The sequence below is a fragment of the Felis catus genome, chromosome F1 (assembly GCF_018350175.1).
Source record: "Felis catus isolate Fca126 chromosome F1, F.catus_Fca126_mat1.0, whole genome shotgun sequence".
Lineage (NCBI taxonomy): Eukaryota > Metazoa > Chordata > Mammalia > Carnivora > Felidae > Felis > Felis catus.
This window is the reverse complement of record NC_058384.1, coordinates 16,608,805-16,632,233: the sequence shown is the minus strand read 5'-3', so window position 1 is coordinate 16,632,233 and position 23,429 is coordinate 16,608,805. Positions and strand designations below refer to the sequence as shown.

The window sequence follows — 23,429 nt, the reverse complement described above, 5'->3', positions numbered from 1 at the left end:
CGTGGAGCCTGACTCAGGACTCGAACTCATGAACGGTGAGATCATGACCTGAGCCACAATCAAGAGTCAGACACTTAATTGATTGAGCCACCCAGATGCCCCTAGAGTATATATTCTACTTAGTCATTTGTTTACTGTCTGTACCTTACACAAGGATAAAAACTTAATGAAGGCCAAGAGTTTTGTCTGCTTTTCTTTACTGTTGTATCCTCAAACCTGAATGGTGCCAAGCATTTAGAAGGAGTTCAAAAAATGTTTGTTGACTAAATGAATGAATGAGTGAATATTTCGTTGAAGCCACAGGAATCACACACAATGGTTCTGCCATTTAACCTGAGGTTTCTATTCTTTCTGTAATATCAAAATTAGTGCGAACACAAGAAAGAGCTATAAGACAACTGACCTGAGAACCATAAAAATCCTTGTAGGTGAGAAATAAGTTAGGATCCAAAAACAAGACTTTAGAGTTTGTTTCCCTCTAGTCCTGAAGATTTCTATTGATAAATAAAACTTTAAAATAACCTTTACACTATTTATTGGTTGGTCAAAGCATTTTTTTTCTACTCTTAAAGTTTTTAGAAAATTTATGTTTATGTTCCTTTGCTCATTCTAATGCATTAAAAAAATTTTTTTTACATTTACTTATTTTTGAGAAACAGAGTGAGACAAAGTGTGAGTGGGGGAGGGGCAGAGAGAGAAGGAGACACAGAATCTGAAGCAGGCTCCAGGCTCTGAGCAAGTGGTCGGCACAGAGCCTGATGCGGGGCTCGAACCCACAAACTGTGAGATCATGACTTAAGCTGAAGTTGGACGCTCAACCGACTGAGCCACCCAGGCGCCCCTCTAATGCATTTTAAATCCTACATATCATTTGAAAAAGGTATCACCTAATGCTAGTGTAGTAATCATATTGCAATATATAAAGGTATCAAATACCTTTGATACACATCATATCAAATACACATCATATACCTCAGACTTCTACAATATTATATGCCAATTATATCTCAATAAAAAATTCACTTATTACTGTTTGAGGAAGAAAAATGGGGGCAAAGAATAAGAATATTATAGAATGAATCTACTCTTTAGATAAGAGGTTCAGAAAACGGTTTTGAAAGGAGGCATCTACTTGATGGTATTTAATTAGATATGGTAGTATCGTACTTCATTTTTTTCGTCACCCAAAGAAGAAAGGAGAGGCAGGAAATATATTCTAATTTGAAGGGTCAATTATTTCATTACATTTCATGAAATATCAAGTTACTATATAAAGCTGAATATATTTGATACTCCAAAAATTGAACTATTTGGGAAGAGTCAACTTCAAACATCAGCTGTCAGTTATTTTGTCAAGACTAAAAGAAATACTTATGTTCGTATGTCTCTGAAAGGTAGAAGAAAAACATACTTTAGGAGGACTACTTCAATCACTAGTCAAGATGAAACAGAATTAAACTTCCTTGAAGGTAAATAGATAAAATTTTGGCCTTAGCAAAAAAAAAAAAAAAAAAAAAAAAAAAAAGCATCTCAACTAGAGGGAAACAAAGGTGGTTAGAAAGGTAAGAGAGAACCAACAGTTAACCTGTTCTCCTAAGAATCTCTGAAGTCATTTTGTTAACTGAAGAAACTGAGAAGTAATAAAAGAGCTATACAGGTGGACAGAGCAGAATGGAGAGTAATATTATAAACTGGATATTTACTGTATAGCCGGCACTTTATATTCATACTCTCATTTCAATCTTTAAAATAAACCTGGGAGATGGTTTTGTTAGCATCATTTAACAGAGAAAAAAACTGAGACGTATATAGGTAAAATAACATAAACAAAATGATACAGGAAGGATTAACTAAAAAGCCAAATATCTAAACTCCAATGTCAAACTGTCTCTATGTTGCTTCTTCTGTAACTGAATACATCGCTGGATTTTTCCCACTGGCTTAACTTCTCTTACATGTAAGCACAAAAGTGATTCAACTCGGGGCACCTGGGTGGCTGCGTCAGTTAAGCATCCAACTTCAGCTCAGGTCATGACCTCACAGTCTGTGAGTTCAAGCCCCACATCAGACTCACTGCTGTCGGCATGGAGCCTGCTTCAAATCCTCTGTTTCTCTCTCGATGCCCCTACCCAGCTTGTGCTCGCTCTCTCTCTCTCTCTCTCTCTCTCTCTCTCTCTCTCTCAAAAATAAATAAAACATTAAAAAAAAAGTGACTCAGCTCTTAGATCCAGCTCTTAGTTCCCATCTGTATGCAACTTCAGAAATCAAGTGAGTTTTCAACCAAATGAGTTTTATTTTGTTCCATATGCATGAACTCTAATCTGATCTAGGATCTGCCCTCTTAAACAAAACAAAACAAAACAAAACAAAACAAACACCTGCCTTTGATCACAAGGAAGACTTTCACTGAATAAAAACAACTCAAAAGGTAATGTTCCAAATACTCTGGAGAGCTGCTCAGTGGCATCCACTAAGCCCTCATATATACACGTCAGCAATCCCACTCCTACATAGGTACCCAGAGAAGTGCCTTTGGGTGTTTGCCAAAAGACAAGTGGGGAGTGCCTGGGTGGCTCAGTCGGTTGAGCACCTGACTTCAGTTCAGGTCAGGATCTCACAGTTCAAGAGTTCAAGCCCTGCACTGGGCTTGCTGCTGTCAGCGCAGAGCCCTCTTCGGATCCTCTGTCCCCGCTCTCTGCCCCTCCCCCACTCACGTGCGCCTGCGCGGTCGCGCTCCCTCCATCTCTCAAAAATAAACAAACATCAAAAAAAAAAAAAAAAGCTGAAGAATGTTCACAGCAACACTATTTACAAGAACCCTGATGTGGAAACAACCTAAATGCCCATCAACAATACAATGGAAGAATGGATTGGAACAAATGAACCCTGTCTAGATGCAACTATATGGATGAATCTCACAAACATAGTGATGAATGAAACACCTCCATCAAAAGAGTTCATATTGTAGTATTCCGTTTAAATGAAGTTCAAAACAAAATCAAAACTAATGTATGGTGTTAGAACTCAGGACAGTGGTAACTCACTCTTCAGAGAGGTAGTGAAGGCAGGGGCAATGAAAGAGAGGAGGGCTTCTGAAATTCAGACGGTATTCTGCTTCTTTTTGATCTGGGTGCTTGTTACACAAGTTACGTTCACTTTATGAAAAATCATCACGTTTTCACTAATTTTTGCAAATTTTCTTTTAATCTTTTACACTTCAACAAAAAGTTCTTTTAAAAAAGCACTATTCTGGGGCACCTGGGTGGCTTAGTCAGTTGAGCATCCGACCTTGGCTCAGGTCATGGTCTCACAGTTGGTGGGTTTGAGCCCCACATAGGACTCTGTGCTGACAGCTCAGAGTCTGGAGCCTGCTTTGGTTTCTGTCTGCCTGTCTGTCCCTCTCTCTCTGCCCCTCTCCAGCTTGTGCTCGCTCGCTCTCTCTCTCTCTCTCTCTCTCTCTCAAAAATAAATAAATAAACATTTTTTTAAGCACTATTCTATTCTCGGTGGGTTAACAGTACAATATTTACACTATAATTGTTAATACTTTTAGCCTTTTTCTTATCTCCTCAGATAGAGGCAGACAATAAACTATAAAAGGTTTTGTTCTTTTTTAAAAATTTTTTTTAATGTTTGTTTATTTTTGAGACAGAAAGACAGAGCATGAACAGGGGAGGGTCAGAGAGAGAGGGAGACACAGAATCCGAAGCAGGCTCCAGGCTATGAGCTGTCAGCACAGAGCCCAACGCGGGGCTTGAACTCACCGACTGTGAGATCATGACCTGAGCCGAAGTCGGACTCTTAACCGACTGAGCCACTCAGGCGCCCAGGTTTTGTTCTTTTTAAAAACAATAATTTCATTTCATTGATTGGCTAAATGATAATTTATAGAAAGTTCCATTCATCTCAATATAATAAAATGTTTTTTTCAAACTCTAGTTTAAAATCCTGATGCCATCATCTTCACTAAATAAGGGAATTAACCTGAGTCACCATATAGTCAGCTTTATATAAACACTTTAAATAAACTATTAACAACTAGAAGTTTTAAATTCAGACTGCACAAAGTCTACTAACACTCTTCCTAAATTTTCTTCTACTACATTAGCTTCATATTTTTGACCTCCAGATGAATGAAAAAATCCTTAAAAGCATTTAGCACAGGAAAACACGAGACGATGATAAGCTTTCTAAAAGTCACAAGCTTGATGTCTTTCTCACTCTGCAATAGGATCTCTGAGCAAAATAATCCTGCAGATTAACACTTTTGGGTTTTTTTGGTCAGAGTGATGAATTTTGAAAAATCAACTTTTCCATCTGAGAATTTCTCAGCGTTCCATTTGTAACTAAACATTAATTCATAGCCCAGGAAGATTTAAATCATTTTCCTAAAAAATAGAGAATAGGACAAAAACAATACCTATAGATGATTCTATTTAAGACTGTGTTATATCATTTCTTCTTTTAGAAAACTCTACCTCATATGAAAGAAGAGCTTTGATACAAACAGTTTATTAACTACAAGGAGGAAAGGGGCAAAGAGAAAAAACACAGACAGGCAGGAAATCAAAGTTTACCTAAAAATTTCCTTTGCAAAATAATCCGCTGACAAAGATGAGTTAGTGGAAAGAAATGAATATCTTCATACTGTTCCCAACAAAATTTTGAACTATTAAGGGATGTTATTATTCATTTCCCTGGTTACCATGATCCTGTGATTACAAACTATTCTATGTTTTAGAAAGCTATGCAATTTCCTTAAGCAGCTACAGAATATAGGTTTAAGTGGAGGTAAAGTAATATATATAATACTTATTAATTTTAATAAGCATTAAGATATTTCAAACACTGTAACTAGAAATCACAGTTGGCAAATGATAAGAAGCCTTATAAATTGACTTTTCATTTCTCTACCATATATGTTGCTAATTTTCTTAGCAACTGACATTAGAAATTCCAGTATCTTCAAGATAAAAATTTCCCGAGAAATTATGAATCTGGGTTCCAGAAGACCCATGGATGATACTGCAATGTCAGGTATGGAACCACTGAGAGACAATTTTAGAAGGTCATCAGTCTAGTGAGCTAAAGGATAGTGTTACTATTCTGCCAAAAGTGACCGAGAAATCCAATTTAACTGGTATGATTAAGCATATTAATTTCCTTCTCATTACTATAATGAACAGTATAGAACTAATATAGTATGAAATTAGATAATCTCTTTCAGCAAAAAACATGAAGCAATGATATTAACTTTTGCAAGCTCCTACAATATATAAAGATAAAACTGTTAAAAGGTCATACCCTCACTTTCCCATTTTTTAATAAATATCATGAAATACTAACCTCAGCTTAGTATGAAATTTCTAGTCCCCAGGGTGATTAAAATAAATAGGACCTATGAATACTCATGAAAACTAAATTTTAGTATTACTTTAAGTTCACAGAACTCAAAGATATAAATTTGGCTTTTACTTTCAAAGAGTATTGCACTAAATTAGAGTCAGAACTGTTCACCACACCAATTTGGATAATCAGGCCAAGTAGAATTTTTAGTACAAATGCCTAAATTTGTGTATACTGTGATCACACCATTTTGACTTTGAATAAAGTTTTAGCTTCTAATTCTGCATTCTTCCTTTAGGTTATATTTATATAGGCAGTTTAGAAATGAATTTATCAGTAAAAAAAAAAAAATCAGAGAGTCACTATGCTATCGGTCAGGTTCTCTAGCTGTTACGTGTTCAGAATTGGAGACCTTATTCTGTGACCTTCAGCAAGTCACTCAAACTTTCTTTGTCAAAATATGTTACAAATGTTTACAACTCTTACACCCTTACAAAATGCTCTGCAACTTTCACGTACTGTGCAACTGTTACCTAGAACCTCCAAGAGCAGAACCCAACGTGGCTTGCATATGAAATGGTTACTGCTGTGATAGGCTAGAACTAACAGTTTTACTTTGTGCAGCTGAAGTACTTTATCTTCTTTAATCTTACTTTTGAAATGAAATTTCTAGTCCCCAGGGTGATTAAAATGGTTAGACTTTTAAGAAAGAGGAAACTGTATAAAAAGTAACATAAAAATACAAAACTGTCCAGATTATATTAGGTTTATACTTTTGATTAGCTTTCTTTTCAAAAAAATTTTCTTTTAATGTTTATTTATTTTTGAGAGCCAGAGAGAGACAGAGCACAAGTGGGGGAGGGGCAGAGAGAGAGGGAGACACAGAATCGGAAGCAGGCTCCAGGCTCTGAGCTGTCAGCACAGAGCCCAATGCAGGGCTCGAACTCACAAACCTGAGCCAAAGTTGGCGCTTAACTGACGGAGCCACCCAGGGGCCCCATGATTACTCTAGCTTTCTAATTTAAGATAGTATAATTTATGTACATATATATTCCCAATAATAAAAAAGTTATTCTCCTACAGCAGCTTTCCTATCACTGCTAAGACTGTCCAACATGTTGACTGGCAGTATATGATGTATGTGTGTGTAATGTTGCTTATTTCTTTAAGAGTAAAGTAAGTATGGGGTGCCTGGGTGGCTTAGTCAGTTAAGCATCTGACTCTTGACTTCGGTTCCAGACACGATCGTGGTATCAAGCCCTGCACTGGGCTCTACACTGGGTGTGGGGCCTGCTTGAGTCTCTTTCACCCCTTCTCTTTGCCCCTCCCTGCTTCAAAAAAAAGGAGTAAATAAATTTTGCCACCAAAGGAAATAAAAACAATAAAATATATAAATACAGATACCTAAAATATTTTGCAAGCTAATTTTTGAAATATCCTGCCTGAAAATAAAACTATATGATGTAGAAACTTTAGAGTATCACTTCACTGTTACCTGGTAGAAGTGTCAAACATCATATACAATAGAAATATCTTATGAATTGAGGATTAAATTACTATATAATTAGAGGACAAACTGAGGGTTACCAAAGGGGAGGTCGATAGGGACATGGGTAAAATAGTTTATGGGGATTAAGGAATGCACTTGTGATGAGCACTGGGTGTCTTTTTTTTTTTAATGTTTATTTCTGAGAGAGAGAGAGAGAGAGAGAGAGAGACAGACAGACAGACATGGAGCAAGTCGGGGAGGGGTAGAGAGAGAGGGAGACACAGAATCTGAAACAGGCTCCAGGCTCTGAGCTGTCAGCACAGAGCCCAATACAAGGCTCGAACTCACAAACTGTGAGCCAAAGTCTGACGCTTAACCAACGGAGCCACCCAGGTGCCCCAAGCACTGGGTGCTGTTTGGAGTGCTGAATCACTATATTGTATACCTGAAACTAACATAACACTGTATGTTAACTATACTGGCATTTAGAATAGAATAGAATAGAATAGAATAGAATAGAATAGAATAGAATAGAATAGAATAGAATAGAATAGAACAGAATAGAACAGAATAGAAAATTAAAATTAAATTAAAATTATTGTACAATTGTCATTTATATTCACTCTTGGAGTATGACTGCATTACTATTAGAAACACTTGATTTTAAATTTATTTAACTTTAAGGGTCCTTTATATTAGTAATATATTATTACACAAATAAAGGCTTATTATGAATTTTAATTGTATACATTTAATTACCTCATCTTACTTTGAAGAAATTATATATGCTTAAACATTTTCATTTCTCACAAGTAATAAAATTACAACTAAAATAGTCTTTACTAAAAATTCAAATAGAACTCTATGGTATTTATGGCTTAAAGTAAAAAAAAAATTGTAGCCACTTTAGAAACTATTTTCTACTTTGGTTTAGGTATGAGAGATGGAGTTACTGTACCTCACAAAGCAGTAAGTCAATGATGTGGAAGACCATGCAGAGAGGGAACTTGGCAGTGAAAAGAGTGAGAAACCACTGGGACGCGTACATATGTGCTTCCAGGTGCAGATCACAAAAATGGGTATGCAGGTCTGGTAACTGCTCCTAAAAAGTCAAAGTGGAAAATTGAGGGGAAGGAAGACTGAGAAGCTTTATTTCCTACCACTACTATAATTTAGGACAAGCTTTCTATGACCACTCTCAATTTTTTGTGGCATCTGCTGAATTTTATGTAACTACACAGAAGCAATGACAGGAGATGAGCACCGGGGACACGATAATCAAGGAAAATAAAGGCAGACTTGTTATGAACAAATAACAAATATCACCTGTTGCTCACTTGACTGTTCTTGTTTCTTGGGACATGCTTGCTCTGACAGAACACCTGTAGTCTAATCAATGTCATCCCTCCAGAGTCAAGTCCAACACCCCATTCAGGGTTCAATGCCTAACTACCTAGGTTATCTTCTCTTTGGAGACCACTTAATATCAACATCATCTGGGATCTATGGTATCACTCCAGTAAATTTGTGCAGTATTGAGAAAAGCCCAAAACACAACCAAACTTTAAAACAATAGGTCTTTGACATTAAAAATGGCAAACTATAGAAACTGTGCAAGTGTATAATGTATGAAATTGGATGTCTCCTAAAAATGCCTTTATGTCACCCTGATCCCTTTTCTTTCCAATTTACACAAGTAAATGCTTGTCAAAAGCATGAAAGGTAAAGTACAGAGTATCAGCCTAGCTATTCCTCTAACTGAAAGACAAAAGCAAAGATACGTAAAAGCCCACGTTCATTTTGTTTTCATAAACAGATCACAAAAACAAAAAGAAAAGCCTAACTTCTTACATCAGATGCTTTTTGAAAAGCACCCAGATGTACCCATTAGGTACTTTAAATTGGGGTGTCCAAATGGTCACCACTGAAAGACGCTAACAGAAAAATGTGTCTGGTTTTCTTCACAGTACCACAAACATGCTCTTCATTTATCAGTTACACTTACTTGACTCTTAAAGCTTTTAAGAATACGGACCTTAGAAAAAAACATAAACTTCTGTAAATAAAAGGTAAAGAAGTGAAAAGTCCCAAATATTTACTTGGAAGGATTAAATCTCTAAAAAAGAGTCTATTGTTTTTACTGTCCATAGTTACCAGATTCTTCTACACAGTCTTTTTTCTCCTGGATGCCTGTACGCCATTGTGCTTACAGTTCATTTGACATCTTTCCCCCATTTCATTTCTTCCTAATGTTTAAGGTTTTCTACCCTCCCACATTCTTTTCTAGTAAAGTTGTCCATAACTCCACTGCTAAGTCTCTCTCTTCCCTGTTTTAGTTTTTCGGTCTCCTACTGACCTCACCTCCCTCTTTAGACACACCTATGGATCTCCTGACAAGTCATGCCAATGAGCTCCTACCAGTATCTCTGCTGCTGCATCCCCCTAACCTTCCTCCTTGATTAACTTTACTTTTATCCAACACGGACTCAATCCATTCATGTATTTCCTTCACATTTTTCTTGGATTCCCAATACCCCATATAGAGAAAGCCATATAAACACACTGCACAGGGGCACCTGGGTGGCTTAGTGAGTTGAGCATCAAACTTTGGCTCAGGTCATGATCTCACAGTTCATGAGTTCCAGCCCCACTGTGGGCTCACTGCTGTCAGCACAGAGTCTGCTTCAGATCCTCTGTCTCCCTCTTTCTCATTCTCTATCTCTCTCAGTGTTTAATGTTAATGTTTAATAGATAAACATTAAAAAACAGATATAAGATTTCCAACATCAGGTGGAATTTCAAACCTACTCAGTAATTCCTTTTATCAGCACTAGTCATTAACTTTGCTTTTGCTCACAATTTTTTTATTATGTCATATCTGACACAGATTAAATAATGTGTTCCTCTTAAATACAAATTTACACAGACATATTGTGAAACAGTAACAACACTGTTTGAGATCAGGACATTATATGAGAAAAAATTTTTAATACATCTCTACATTAAAATGTTTAAGTTTTTTATTCTCTTTCAATACCTTTCTGTCCCTTCAGAGAGTTCTGTACATGTGGACCTAAATATGGTACTGGTGCTAATTAAGGTGGAGAAAGCTCTTACGTATTTCAATCTTTATTCTGTTAACATCTTCATTTCTTTACAAATAATAGTTGGGAATCTCTTCACTGACTTAACTCACTATATTAAAGTTGAATATTTAAAATAGAAGACTATTTTAAAAATGATCAAATGGTGAAATAAATATTAACACCAATGTAGATAGTGGTCAGAAACCAAATATGTCTACATTTTCTGTAGAAGTCCATTAAACCTCCATGAATCATTATTGTTCATCAATTTTATTACTTTTTCTGTACTTCAAACAACCCCTGAGTGACAAAAGCCTAATTTTCACTTACCTGCATTAGTCTCTCCAACTGATAGAATTTACAGTGAAGATCTTCAAAGTTGTTTTTGTAGAGATCTCGCAAACCATAGTCATACATGATTTTCACCAAAACACAGAATGCTTGTTCCTCTGGCATCTATAGGAAAACAGATACATAGAGAACCTGACTGAGTGGCATGTGGCCAGAATGTCAGAAAAGTCCCTTCATGTTAGCAGTCTGCTGCATCAATGGCTAAAGGCCTCTACTCACGGTTCCTGAGTTCAAGCCCCTCATCAGGCTCCGTGCTGGCAGTGTGGAGCCTGCTTGGGATTCTTTCTCTCTGCCCTTCCCCTGCTCATGCTCTCTCTCTCTCTCTCTCTCAAAATAATAAATAAACTTAAAAAAAAATAGGTAATACACTCACATGATTCAAAAATCAAAATGATGCAAAAGTATATAAAGGTAAAAGTCTTATTCCTCTCTATCTCCAAGTATAATAACCCCCATACCCGCCCCCCTCATCTCTTTGGCATAACCTTATAACTATGTTCAATAATTTCTCATGTATCCTGCTAGTATTTCTTTATGCAAATAAAAGAATCACACTTATTTTATTTCTTCCCTTATCTACATAGAAGATAACATTCTCTAAACATTACTATGCATCTTGCTTCCACAGCCCCCCCCCCAAATATTCCCAAAAGAGGGACTGCTGGGTCAAAGGGTAAGTGCAATTTTAATTTTGATAGACAGGGAGAGGCTGCCTTCCCAGTCTTCTTGATACTGCTATTTTCTTTCTATATAAATAGTTTTTAGGAAAGAATGTTATGAACTTCCACCATTAAGAGTTAAATGACAAATTCTAATATACCCTTCCTAAACGTATTTTTATCTGAACAGAAAATGAAATCTTAAACCCAAGAAACAAATCTCTACATCGTGGTATCAATAAACTGAAGGGATTTAGAACGAAACATATCCAATATTCTAGAAATTACATCAAGCCAACAGAAAAAGATTTTATCTTCAACTCACTGTCCTAAAATGTAACTGTTTATGTAAACATTTACTTGCAATGTCACTTCTTTGAAAATCTGACCTTGGCTGATTATGATATTTGACACCTTGTTAAATTAACTGCCTGCCTGAATAATTGAATCAAGTAGAATTCTATTTACCCACTTAGAAATGTAACTGTTTATTTAAATTCCTACACCAATTGGCCACTTCTATTTTCTACTTACAAACCATAAAATATGTAAATTAGTTAAATAAAACCTAAAGTTAAGTAAGTACACTTAGTTGTTGTCATTTCAATTCTGTAAATATTTACTTATTTCGTATTTTTTAAGCTTATTTATTCATTTTGAGAGAGAGAGAGAGAGAGAGACAGAGAGACAGAGAGACAGAGAGACAGAGACAGAGTGAGCACATGCAGGGAAGGGGCAGAGAGGGAGGGAGAGAAAGAATCCCAAGCAGGCTCCACACTGTCAGCTCAGAGCCCAATGTAGGGCTCGATCTCAGACACTGTGAGATCATGACCTGAGCCAAAATCAAGAGTCAGACCTTAACCAACTAAGCCAGGCACTTCTACTTATTTCTTTTTTATCTGAGTTGTTTGGGGCTTTGACCCCAGGTGTTCAAGTCAGCAAACATTTTTCAGCTTACACTCATTTAGATGCAAGTGCACTGTATTCTTCCCTCTTTTAACAATTCTGTCATTGGAGCCTCAAGTGACACTGACTCGCACATGCATGGTGTACCCCTCTTACCACCAAGGTCTTAGCCTCTCCATCTTTCTCTTGGATCTTTCCTAAAATGGCCCTACAAAAGTGCTCATGTAAGGTAATGGTAGCCAGCCCTAGAGAAACGAATTCACTTATAATCTCCCTCTAAGTGAATGATGTTTAGTTAAACAGTTGGTATCCTATAAAGGGAACAAGCCTTTATTTCCTTAAATGGGTAAAGCCATTAAAGTAAATGAAAGGTTTAAATGCCGTATGGGATTCACACAGCCAGTCACTGAACATGAGAGATGTATGCAGTGTGCTAGGCCCTGTGCACACAGAGGTAATGGTATAGCATCTTCCCAAAGGACAACTAAATAGGCAATCTCTTTGACTTTGATATGGACACACCAATCCTGGGATAAACAACATCGCTACAGCGAGAGCACAAGCAAGGGGTGGGTATGAGCTCGACCAGGAAAAATTAGTCACGAAAATGACAAATGAACATAAATCTTTACTTTGCTTTTAGGTATGGAGCTTAAATTCTCCCTCCCTCCGTCTATCTCCCTCATCTCTATCTCACTCTTCTCGGCTCTTTCCTCCCCACTCCCCATCCATTTCTCTCTCACACACAAACAATATATTTAATACGCGTTCTTAAAAAGACAAAAGCCTTTATACGTTGGAGTTTGATCCCCCAAAATAAAGTGGCCCAATTCCAGTCCATAACCTTTATTTTAAAAAAAGAAAATCTGGGGCGCCTGGGTGGCTCAGTTGGTTGAGCGAACGACTTTGGCTCAGGTCATGATCTCGCGGTCCGTGAGTTCGAGCCCTGCGTCGGGCTCTGTGCTGACAGGTCAGAGCCTGGAGCCTGTTTCAGATCCTGTGTCTCCCTTTCTCTGACCCTCCCCCGTTCATGCTCTGTCTCTCTCTGGCTCAAAAATAAATAAACGTTAAAAAAAAATTAAAAAAAAGAAAATCTCCATTTGCGGGAGTGGGGAGTCTTAGAGCTCTTGTCTTCCATGTCTAGCTTCAGGCAACAAAAATCAAGTTTTCAATTTCCAGTAGGTTCACATGCCACACAAAAATGGTAGACGAACCCTATAAAATACCAGCCCAGCTGGGGTAGAGTCAATACTGAAAATCAGCGAAGACGAAGGTCAGGCATAATAGGTTCTTACAGATCTCAGATACCGTCTCATCATAAAACTGACTGAAAATGAACCCTTATGAAGTCAAAAAGGCTGTGAAACAAAATGAGTGAGAAAGTAATGTGAAACACGTATAATCCTTTGGAAAGTGAAAATGCAACCTTCTCTTTCTAGTTTAAACACTAAATGCAATCTATTCAGCATGTCTAATTAAGCTTCCCTGGATATTTCTCTTTCCATTAGTAGTAGCAACCAGGGCAAGCAAATAAAACTTAGCAAAAAAATGTCAAAGATTTTAAAATTGAAAATAAAGATCTAAAAATATATAAAACAGACAACAAATACTGACTGACATTTAAACTGCAAAGGCTTGTAATGATATTTTGTTTTTGAAGGATAAGATAATACATGTTTGAGGAAGATATACCTTAGAAAAGTGTCAGTATCAGGGAGTAAAAGCTGATCCTAGACTGGTGGTATTGTGAAATGTGAGAAGTCTGATAGGAAAATATAGTTTGGAAATGCTTTCTTTTTAAAGTTTTATCTAAGTAAAATCTACACCCCATGTGGAGCTCGAACTCACAACCCCGCAATCAAGAGTCACATGCTCTTCCAACTGAGCCAGTGAGGCACCCCCACAGTTTGGAAATTCTAAACAATAATCACTTACTGATGGCCACAAATGATTCCAACAGTGGCACAAGATTTTACTTCTAGAATTAAATAATTTATTAGCATTGTCAATGCAAATAAACATAATACTAATAATTCTATTAACAAGTTGGGTAATAGGGGTCTTGCTAAAGCATTAGGAGTATTTGGCCATTATCCAGAACTCATCAAACAGCACAAAGTAAATGGACTGGAGTTGAGAAGTGCTGTGTAGCAGGGCAGCATTTGATAGTATTTCCATCATCCAGATTAAAACATTTACAAACAGACTCAGAGGTCAGATAACAGTACAATGCAGCAAAACAATGAGTAAGTGATTTTCAGTATTTCCTACTTCTGGATTTTAAAACTTTATCTCATTGTAAGCTTAATCATTCCATTTTCTCCAGCTTTATTGAGATGCAATTGACATAGAACACTGTGTAATTTTCAAGTGTTCAAAGTGATGATTATATATAGATATGTTACAAATATAACATATATATATATATATTTCTCAAAATGATGACCATCACAGATTAGTTAAAAGATCTGTCACCTCACATAGTTACAATTTTTTCGTGTAGTAAGTAACTTTTAAGATCTCTCTTAGCAACTTTCAAATATACAGTACGGTATTGTCAACTATAGTCATCAAACTGTTAACCAGAACTTATTAATTTCATAACTTAAAGTTTGTACCATTTCACCACACTCACCCATTCTCCCCCCATCCCGTGGCAACTACCAATCTACTCTCTTTAATGACTTCAGCTTGTTTAGAGTCTACATATAACTGATACACACTTATTTTCTTAGCATAATGCCCTTTAGGTCTACCCATGCTGTCACAAATGTCAGGATTTCCTTTTTTATGGGTGAATAGTATTCCATTATATGTATATGCCACATTATCTTTACCCATTCACCTGCTGATGGACATCTAGGTTGTTTCCATGTCTTGCCTATTGTAAATAGTGCTGCTATGAACATGGGGGTGCTAATATCACTTTAAGATGGTAATTTCATTCTTTCTGGATATATATTCAGAAGTGGAATTGCTGGATCATAGGGTAGTTCTATTTTTAATATTCCGAAGAACGTCCATACTGTTTTCCATAGTAGCTTCACCAGTTTACATTCCCACCAAAGTGTACAAGGGTTCCCTTTTATCCACATCCTTGCCAATACTTGTTACCTCTGGTCTTTTTGATAATAGTTATTTTAACAGGTGTGAGACAATATCTCATTGTGTTTTTTATCTCCATGATGATTGGTGTTGTTGAGCACTTTTTCATATACCTGTTAGATTCTGAGTATCTTCTTTGGAAAAAATGTCTATTCAGGTCATCTGCCCATTTTTTCATTGGGTGATCCGCCCCCTCCCCTCCCTGAGTTATAGTTCTTCATATGTTTTGGATATTAATCCTTATCAGATATGTGGTTTGCAAATATTTTTTCCCATTGTGTAGGCTGCCCTTTCATTTTGCGGATGTTTCTTTTGCCATGAAGATGTAGTCCCACTTGTTAATCTTTGCTTTTGTTGTCTGTGCTTTTGATGTCCTATCCAAAGAATCACTGTCAAGACCAAAGTCAAAAAGATTTTTATCTATGTTTACCTCTAGGTGGTTTCAGGTTTCAGGTCTTACATTTAAATACTTAATCCATTTTAATTTTTATGAGGTGTAAGACAGGGGTGCAGTTTCATTCTTTTGCATATGGTGTCCAGTTTTCCTAACACCATTTACTAAAGAAACTACCCTTTCCCCATTAAATATGCCTAGCTTCTTTGTCAAATTATTAGTTGGCTATATATGCATAGCTTTATTTCTGGGCTCTCACTTCTGTTTCATTGGTCTACAGAACAATTTTTATGTCAGTATCATACTGATTACTATAGTTTTGTAGGAGATACTGATATGTTAGTATCATTTGATTACTATAGTTTAGTAAGAGAGTTTAAAATCAGAAAAGTGTGATGCCTCCACCTTTGCTCTTCTCCTCAGGACTGTTTTGGCATTCAGGGTCTTCTATGTTTCCACACAACATTTTAGATTGTTTTTCTAATTCTGAAAAACTGTCATTGGGATTAAGTTTTTAAAATTAAAAAAATTAATTTTAGAGAGCACAAGTGGGGGAAAGGGGCAAAGGGGGGGGTGGAGAAAGGGAGAGAGAAAGAATCTTACACAGGTTCCATGTTCAGCATGGAGCCTGACGTGGGGCTCGATTCCACAACCCTGGGATCATGACCTGATCCAAAATCAAAAGCCAGATGCTCAACCTACAGAGCCACTCAGGCACCCTTGTCATTGTGATTTTAATAGGGATTGCATTGAATCTGTAGATGACTTTGGTTATTACCAATTCTTCTGATCCATGAGAAGGAGTATGTTTCCATTTATGTCTTCTTCAATTTCTTTCATCTATGTTTTATAGTTTTCAGTGTACAGTAATTCACCTCCTTAAATTTATTACTAAATATTTAACTTTTGATACTACTGTAAATGGGATTATTTTATTTCGTTTGCAGATAGTTCATTGTTAAGTATATAGAAACATAACTGAAGTTTGGATGTTGATTTCAGATCCTGCAACTGTAATGAATTTGCTGATTAGTTCTAACAGTTTTTTTGGTGGAGTCTTTAGGGTTTTCTATACATAAGATCATGTCATCTTCAAAGAAAGACTTTCATTTTTTTCCTTTCTGATTTGGATATCTATGATTTCTTGTTCTTGCCTGACTGCTCTGGCTAGCATATTCACTACTATGTGGAATATGAGTGGTGAGAGTGGTCTCCCTTGTCTTATTTATAGTCAAGAATAGTCATAGCTTTATTTTTCTTTGTTTCAGTGGGGATATAACTGACACATAACATTATATTAGTTTCAGGTATGTAACATAATATGTAACATAATAGTTCAATATCTGTACATAATTGAAATGATCACAAGTCTAGTTAACATCTATCACCATAGATGTTCAATGATTTTTCTTACAATGAGAACTTTTAAGAATTTAATCTCAGCATTATACAGACGCCTGGGCTGGTCAGTTGGTTAAGCCTCCCAACTTCGACTCAGGTCGCGATCTCACAGTTAGTGCATTTGAGCCCCGCGTCAGGCTCTGTGCTGACAGCTCAGAGCCTAGAGCTTGGAGCCTGCTTCGGATTCTATGTCTCCCTCTCCCTCTGCCTCTCCCCTGCTCATGCTCTCTCTCTCTCAAAAATAAATAAACATTAAAAAATTTTATTTAAAAGAAAAGATTTAATCTCTTAGCATTTTTCAAATGTGCAAAGCAGTATTAACTATAGTCACTATGCTGTACATTACATCCCTATGACTTACTTATTTAATAACTGGAAGTTTGTACCTTTTGACCTCCCCCTCACCCATTTCACGCACCCCTAACCCCCCACTTTTGGCAACTATTTGTTTTCCCTATTTATGAACTTTTTTGGGTAAGATTCTACATGTAAGTGAGATCATATAATATTTGTGTTTCTCTGTTTAACTTATTTTATTTAGCATAATGCACATACATATATGAGACACATTTTCTTTATCCACTCATTCATCCATGGCCACTTAGCCTGCTTCAATATCTTGGCTATTATTGTAAGTAATGCTACAATGACCATAGGGGTGCATATATCTTTTGGCTTCAGTGTTTTTATTTCCTTTGGATAAATACCCAGAGCTTGAACTGTTAGGTCATATGGTAGTAATATTTTAATTTTTTGAAGAATCTCTATACTATCTTCATAGCAGCTGCACCAATTTACATTCCCACCAATAGTACACAAAGGTTCCCTTTTCTCTACATCTTTGCCAATACTTGTTACTTTTTGTCTTTTTGATAATAGCCATTGTCCTATATATACGTATATATATACACACATATACGTATATATATACGTATATATACACACATATATACGTATATATATGTGTGTATATATACAACATATACACACGTGTGTATATATATACACGTATATACACACGTATATATACATACATATATATACGTATATATACACGTATATATATATACACGTGTATATACACGTATATATATATACACGTGTATATGCACGTATATATGCACGTGTATATGCACGTATATATGCACGTGTATATGCACACATATACACGTGTATATACACGTATATATATACATATATACATATATATACATATACATATATATATACATATATACGTGTATATACACATATACATATATAGATATATATGTATATGTACATATATATACATATATATGCGCATATACACATATATAAGGTGTATATGTACATATATAAGGTGTGTGTATATATATATATATATACACACACACATATATATGTGTATATATATAAGGTGATATTTCATTGTGGTTTTGATTTGCATTTCCCTTAGGATTGGTGATGTTGGGCACCTTTTATTGTAGCTCTTGGTCATCTGTATATCTAAAGGGAAAACTTTCAACCTTTCACCATTGAGTATGATGTTACTGGTTTGTCATATATGGCATTAATTATGTTGAGGTACATTCTATACCCAATTTGTTGAGAATTTTTATCATGAATGGATGTTGAATTTTGTCAAATTCTTTTTCTCCATCTATTGAGATGATCATACAACTTTTATCTTTCATTCTACTAATGTGATATATCACATTTATGATTTGCATATGAACCATCCTTGCATTTCAGGGATGAATCCCACTTGCTCATGGTGTATGATCCTTCTAATGTGATGTTCAATTCAGTATGCTAGTATTTTGTTGAGAATTTCTGCATGTATATTCATCAAGAGTATACTGTCTTACAGTTTTCTTTTTTTGTAGTGTCCTTAATATGGTTTTGGTGTCAGGGTAATGCTTGCCTTGTAAAACGAATTTGGGAGTTTTCCCTTCTCAACTTTTTGGAAGAGTTTGAGAAGGACTGGTATTAATGGTTCTTTTAAAGGGTTGGTAGACTCTACCAGTGAAACCATCTAGTCCTGGACTTTTATTTGTTGGAGGATTTTTGATGACTGATTCAATCTCCTCTTACTAATTATTGGTGTATTCAGATTTTCTATCTCTTCAGTCTTCATTGGCTGTTTTTAGGAATTTATCCATTTTTTTCTAGGTTGTCAAATTTGTGGGAGCATACTTATTCATAGTAATCTCATGATACTATGTATTTCTCTGGTATCAGTTGTAATGTCTTTTCTTTCACTTATAATTTCATTTATATGAGCCTTCTTTCTTTTTTATTTGGTTAGTCTAGCTAAATGTCAATTTTGTTTACATTTTCAAAGTACCAACTATTAGTTTTGTTAATATTTTCTATTGCTTTTCTATTCTCTATTTCATTTGTTTCTGTTGCAGTCTGTATTATTTTCTTCTTTCTACTAATTTGGGGCTTAACTTGTTCTTATTCTAGCTCCTTGAGGTATAAAGTTAGGTTATTTGAGATATGACTATTTCCTTGATGTATGCATCTATCACTATAAACTTCCCTCTAAAGCTGCTTTTACTGCATCCTGTAAGTTTTGGTATTTAGTGCTGCCATTTTCATTTCTCTGAAGATCTTTTTTTAATGTTTTACTTATTTTTGAGAAGACACAGCATGAGCAGGGGAGGGCAGAAAGAGGGGCGGGGAGAGAATTTGAAGCAAGCTCCAGGCTCTGAGGTGTCAGCACAGAGCCTGATGTGGGGCTTGAACTCACGAACTGTGAGATCATGACCTGAGTGGAAGTCAGACACTTAACCAACTGAGCCACCCAGGTGCCCCTCTCTCAAGGTATTTTTTAACTTCCTTGATGATTTCTTCTTTGAATCACTGTATGTTCAGGAGCGTGTTGTTTAATTTCTGCATATTCATGAATTTTCCAACTCTTCTCCTGTTACTGATTTCTAGTTTCATACCACTGTGATGGTAAAAGCTACCTTATACAGGTCCTATATTCATAAATTTCTTGAGATTCTTTTCTGTGACCTAACATATGATCTATCCTAGAAAATGTTCCATGAGTTCTTGAGAAGAATGTGTATCCTGCTGGTGTTGGGTGGAATGTTTTGTATTTGTCTGTTTAGTCCATTTAGTCTATAGTGCTGTTCAAATCTGCTGTTTCCTTATTGGTTTTCTGCCTAGATGATCCATTGTTGACAGTGAGGTTTTAAAGTCCCCAAATATTACAGTTGTTATTTATTTCTCCTTTTAGTTCTGTTTGTATCTGCTTTATATATTAGCTGTGCCAATGTGGGTGAATACATGTTTTTAATTGTTATATCTTCTTGACGGCATTTTTATCATTATATGGTGACTTTGTCTCTTTTGACCTTTTTTAGCTTCAAGTCTATTTTGTCCAATGTAAGTATAGCTACCTCTACTTTCTTTGGGTTACAATTTGCTTGAAATACGTTTTTTTCTCCTTTTACTCTCAGTCTGTATGTGTCCTTAAGACTAAAGTGAGTCTCTTATAGACAACATATTATTGGGTCTTGTTTTCTTTTTCCAATCAGCTATTCTATATATTTTGATTGGAGAATTTATCCATTTATGTTTAAAGTCATTATTAATAGATAACAACTCACTATTGACATTGTGTTAACTGTGTTCTGACTTTTTTTGTGGGTTGTTTCTTGCTTTCTCTTTTGCTGTCTTCCTTTATGATTTAATGGCTTCCTGTGACAGTATGCTTTCTCTTCTTTTCTCTTTAGTGAATCTACTGTCAATTTTGCTTTGTGTTACCATGAAACTTACATAAAATATCCTATAGTTATAACATCCTATTTCAGGCTTAGGAAAACTCAACTTTGATAGTATACAGAAATGGGATACTTTTACTTCTCCCCCCCACCTCACACTTTAGGTTATTGATGTTAGAATATACATCTTTTTTATATCGTATAGAAAAAATTATTGTAGTTATGGTTATTTTTAATATATTTGTTTTTTAACTTTACACAAGAGTTGTAAGTAAATTATGTACTACCACTATATATTACACAAACTGACTTTAACTACATATTTACCATTACCAGTGAATTTTACACATTCATATGTTTTCACAATGTTAATGAGCTTCCCTTTTATTTCAGCTTGATAAATGCCCTTCAGAGTTTATTGTAAGAGAGGTCCAGTGATGATGAACTCCCTCAGCTTTTGGTTGTTTGGAGAAATCTTTATCTCTCCTTCATTTCTGAAGGTTAGCTTTGCCAGGTATGATATACTTTTGCTCTCAATACGTCTTTGAATATATCGTCCCACTCTTTCCTGGCCTACAGTGTTTCTGCTGAGATACTAAATAGTTATATGGAGAGTTCACTTGTATGTGGTGAGTAGCTTCTTGTTGTCCTCAAAATTCTCTTTGATTTTTGACAACTTAATTATAATGTGTCTTGCTGTAACCCTGTTCAGATTATAACCATTTGGGGTCTCCTGGGCATCATAAATCTGGAAGTCCTTTTCTATCCCCAAGTTCGGGAGGTGTATGGCCATTGTTGCTTTAAATGGACTTTCTTTCCCTGTTTCACTTCCTTCTGGGATTCCCATAATGCATATATTACTTCATGTGATGGTGTCCCATAAGTTCTGTAGGCTTTCTTCACTTTTTTTTCATTTTTTTCTTTTTGCTCCTCTGACGTGACAGTTCAAATGACTTATCTTCCAGTTCACGGATTCCTTCTTACATTTGGTTGAGTCTGTTGTAGTTGTCTATTAAAGTCTTCAGTTCAATCATTGTAGTCTTCAGCTCTAGAATCTGTATTGTGATGGTTTCTATTTCTTTCTTGACTTCATTTTGTTTTCCTAACTTCATTTAGTTATCTGTGTGTTCTTGTAGCTCACTGAACTTTGAAAGGATTATTCTGAATGCTTTATTAGACATTTCATAGACCTACATTTCTTTATAGTTACTTGAGCTTTATTAGTTTCCTTTGGTAGTGTCATGTTTACCTGATTCTTCATGATCCATGATTCCTTATGTTCTTATCTGCACACTTGATTAAGTGGTCTCCTCTTCCACACATTACAGGTTTGCTTTGGCATGAAAAGACCTTCACCAGTTAGCTCAGCTTAAGTACTAATGGGTTAGTTAGTAGCATCTGTGGGAAAGCAGGGCTTGCTATCAGAGACCAGTTGAGTGAGGCCACTGCTCATGCTCTGAGATCTGGGGGGGATGGTACTGGCTAGGCTACACAGTTGGGTGAGCCTGCTGGCTGTGCTAAACATTCAAGTAAGACCAGTGGGTGGGCTCACAGATTGGGTGGGGCTGCTGGCAATGCTCCATGGTTAGGTGAGGCCACTAGCTTGGTTCTGCAATCACTTTTAGATGAACACGGTCAGAGGCCACGTTCCCTGGCAGGGTGGTGCCACTGGTTGGACTCCCCAGTTAGGCAGAATTATGGGTTGGCCCTGAAACTGCCCCTGGTCAAGTGGGGTCTCAGGTTGTCCTGCCTGACCAGATGGTGATGCTTGCTGGCCTTTGTGTTCAGGTGGGGCCATGGGGCGTATCTCAAAGTTGTGCAGGACCATAGGCTTGGCTTCACAACCAGGCAAGCCACTGACTGTGCTCTGCTATTGGATAGAGTAACTGCCTGGGCTCTCTGGTCAAGAGGGGTTTCCAGCTAGTATCCCACAGATGAGTGAGGCTAGAGACTGTGTTCTGTGCTCAGGTGAAATTACTGTCCAGGTTTCCTAACTAGGTGAGGCTGCAGGATGTATTCAGCAATTGGGTAGGAGCATAGCCTGGGCAAGACTGTAAGCTGGGCACTCTGGCTTGGTGGTTCTGTAGACTAGGTTTTGAGTCTGCCCAGGGTCACTGTTATGCAGGGCCAGAGGCTATGATCAAGAGTTGGGCATGGCTTCTGACTTGGGTCTCTGTCTGAGCAGGGCTATAACATGGAATCTACAGTAGCTTGGATTCTCTGGTCAGGACTGGAGGCTAAGCTCAGAAACTGGGAATTTCCTTCCCTGTCTGAGCAAAGCAGAACACGTTCCATGGCCAGTCTGGCCCATTGACTAGGGATCCAAATCAGGCAGAACTGCCAACCAATATATGTTTTTTTAAAAATATTAAGAATCTGGAGCATGGGGATCTCTAATATTGAATACCCATCTTTGCTATATACATACAGGATCTCTGTCGTAGAATCAGTGCTGTTTTATTGGGGAAAGGAGGAGATAAGTATTAACATCTTATAATTTAAGATATCAAAATATCATCCATGGCTCTATGAAATACAAAACTAAGGACCTGACTCACATGTGTAATCTGAGAATCAATCATGATGTAATCATTGTTTGGTAACAAATGTTGATAAGTATCTGCCATCTGTACTAACACTGAATGGAGACAGTCTCTAAGCTTCGTTGCTTCTTTCTGCAATGAACCATAAAACAAAGCAGGTCTAAGTACTTCAAAAGTTTTTAAGGCTCACCTGATGTAAGATACATCAACATATGTTTCAAAGTAAAATTATATGTTAATATAAAATAATCCCCTTATTTAGGATAAAACTAAATTTTCTGTTATCCATGATGGTGTTTCATATATTTTTGTAATAAATCTATGTTTTTCCGTGAAGGCAATGAAAATTCCACTAATTTTTAGTTTTCTTCAACAAAGAAGATGCTAGTGACAACTCTGAAAATCATGAACTCGTGAGTGTTCATTTTCT

The 23,429-nt window shown here is 36.4% G+C and overlaps 1 protein-coding gene across 10 annotated transcripts in view; it reads right to left on the bottom strand.

Moving 5' to 3' along the window:
• RABGAP1L (RAB GTPase activating protein 1 like) overlaps positions 1-23,429 on the bottom strand; it is a 762,235-nt gene that overhangs the window by 262,713 nt on the left and 476,093 nt on the right. For 9 of the 10 annotated variants that reach the window (XM_023247520.2, XM_023247522.2, XM_023247521.2 and 6 more), the window contains 2 exons: positions 10,252-10,377; positions 7,794-7,937 (listed from right to left, as the gene is read on the bottom strand). In XM_023247520.2, the coding sequence (XP_023103288.1) occupies positions 7,794-7,937; positions 10,252-10,377 (270 nt within the window). Of the gene's footprint in view, positions 1-7,793; positions 7,938-10,251; positions 10,378-20,022; positions 23,132-23,429 lie in introns of those variants that run through there. The other variant, XM_045049365.1, reaches the window with a different exon arrangement.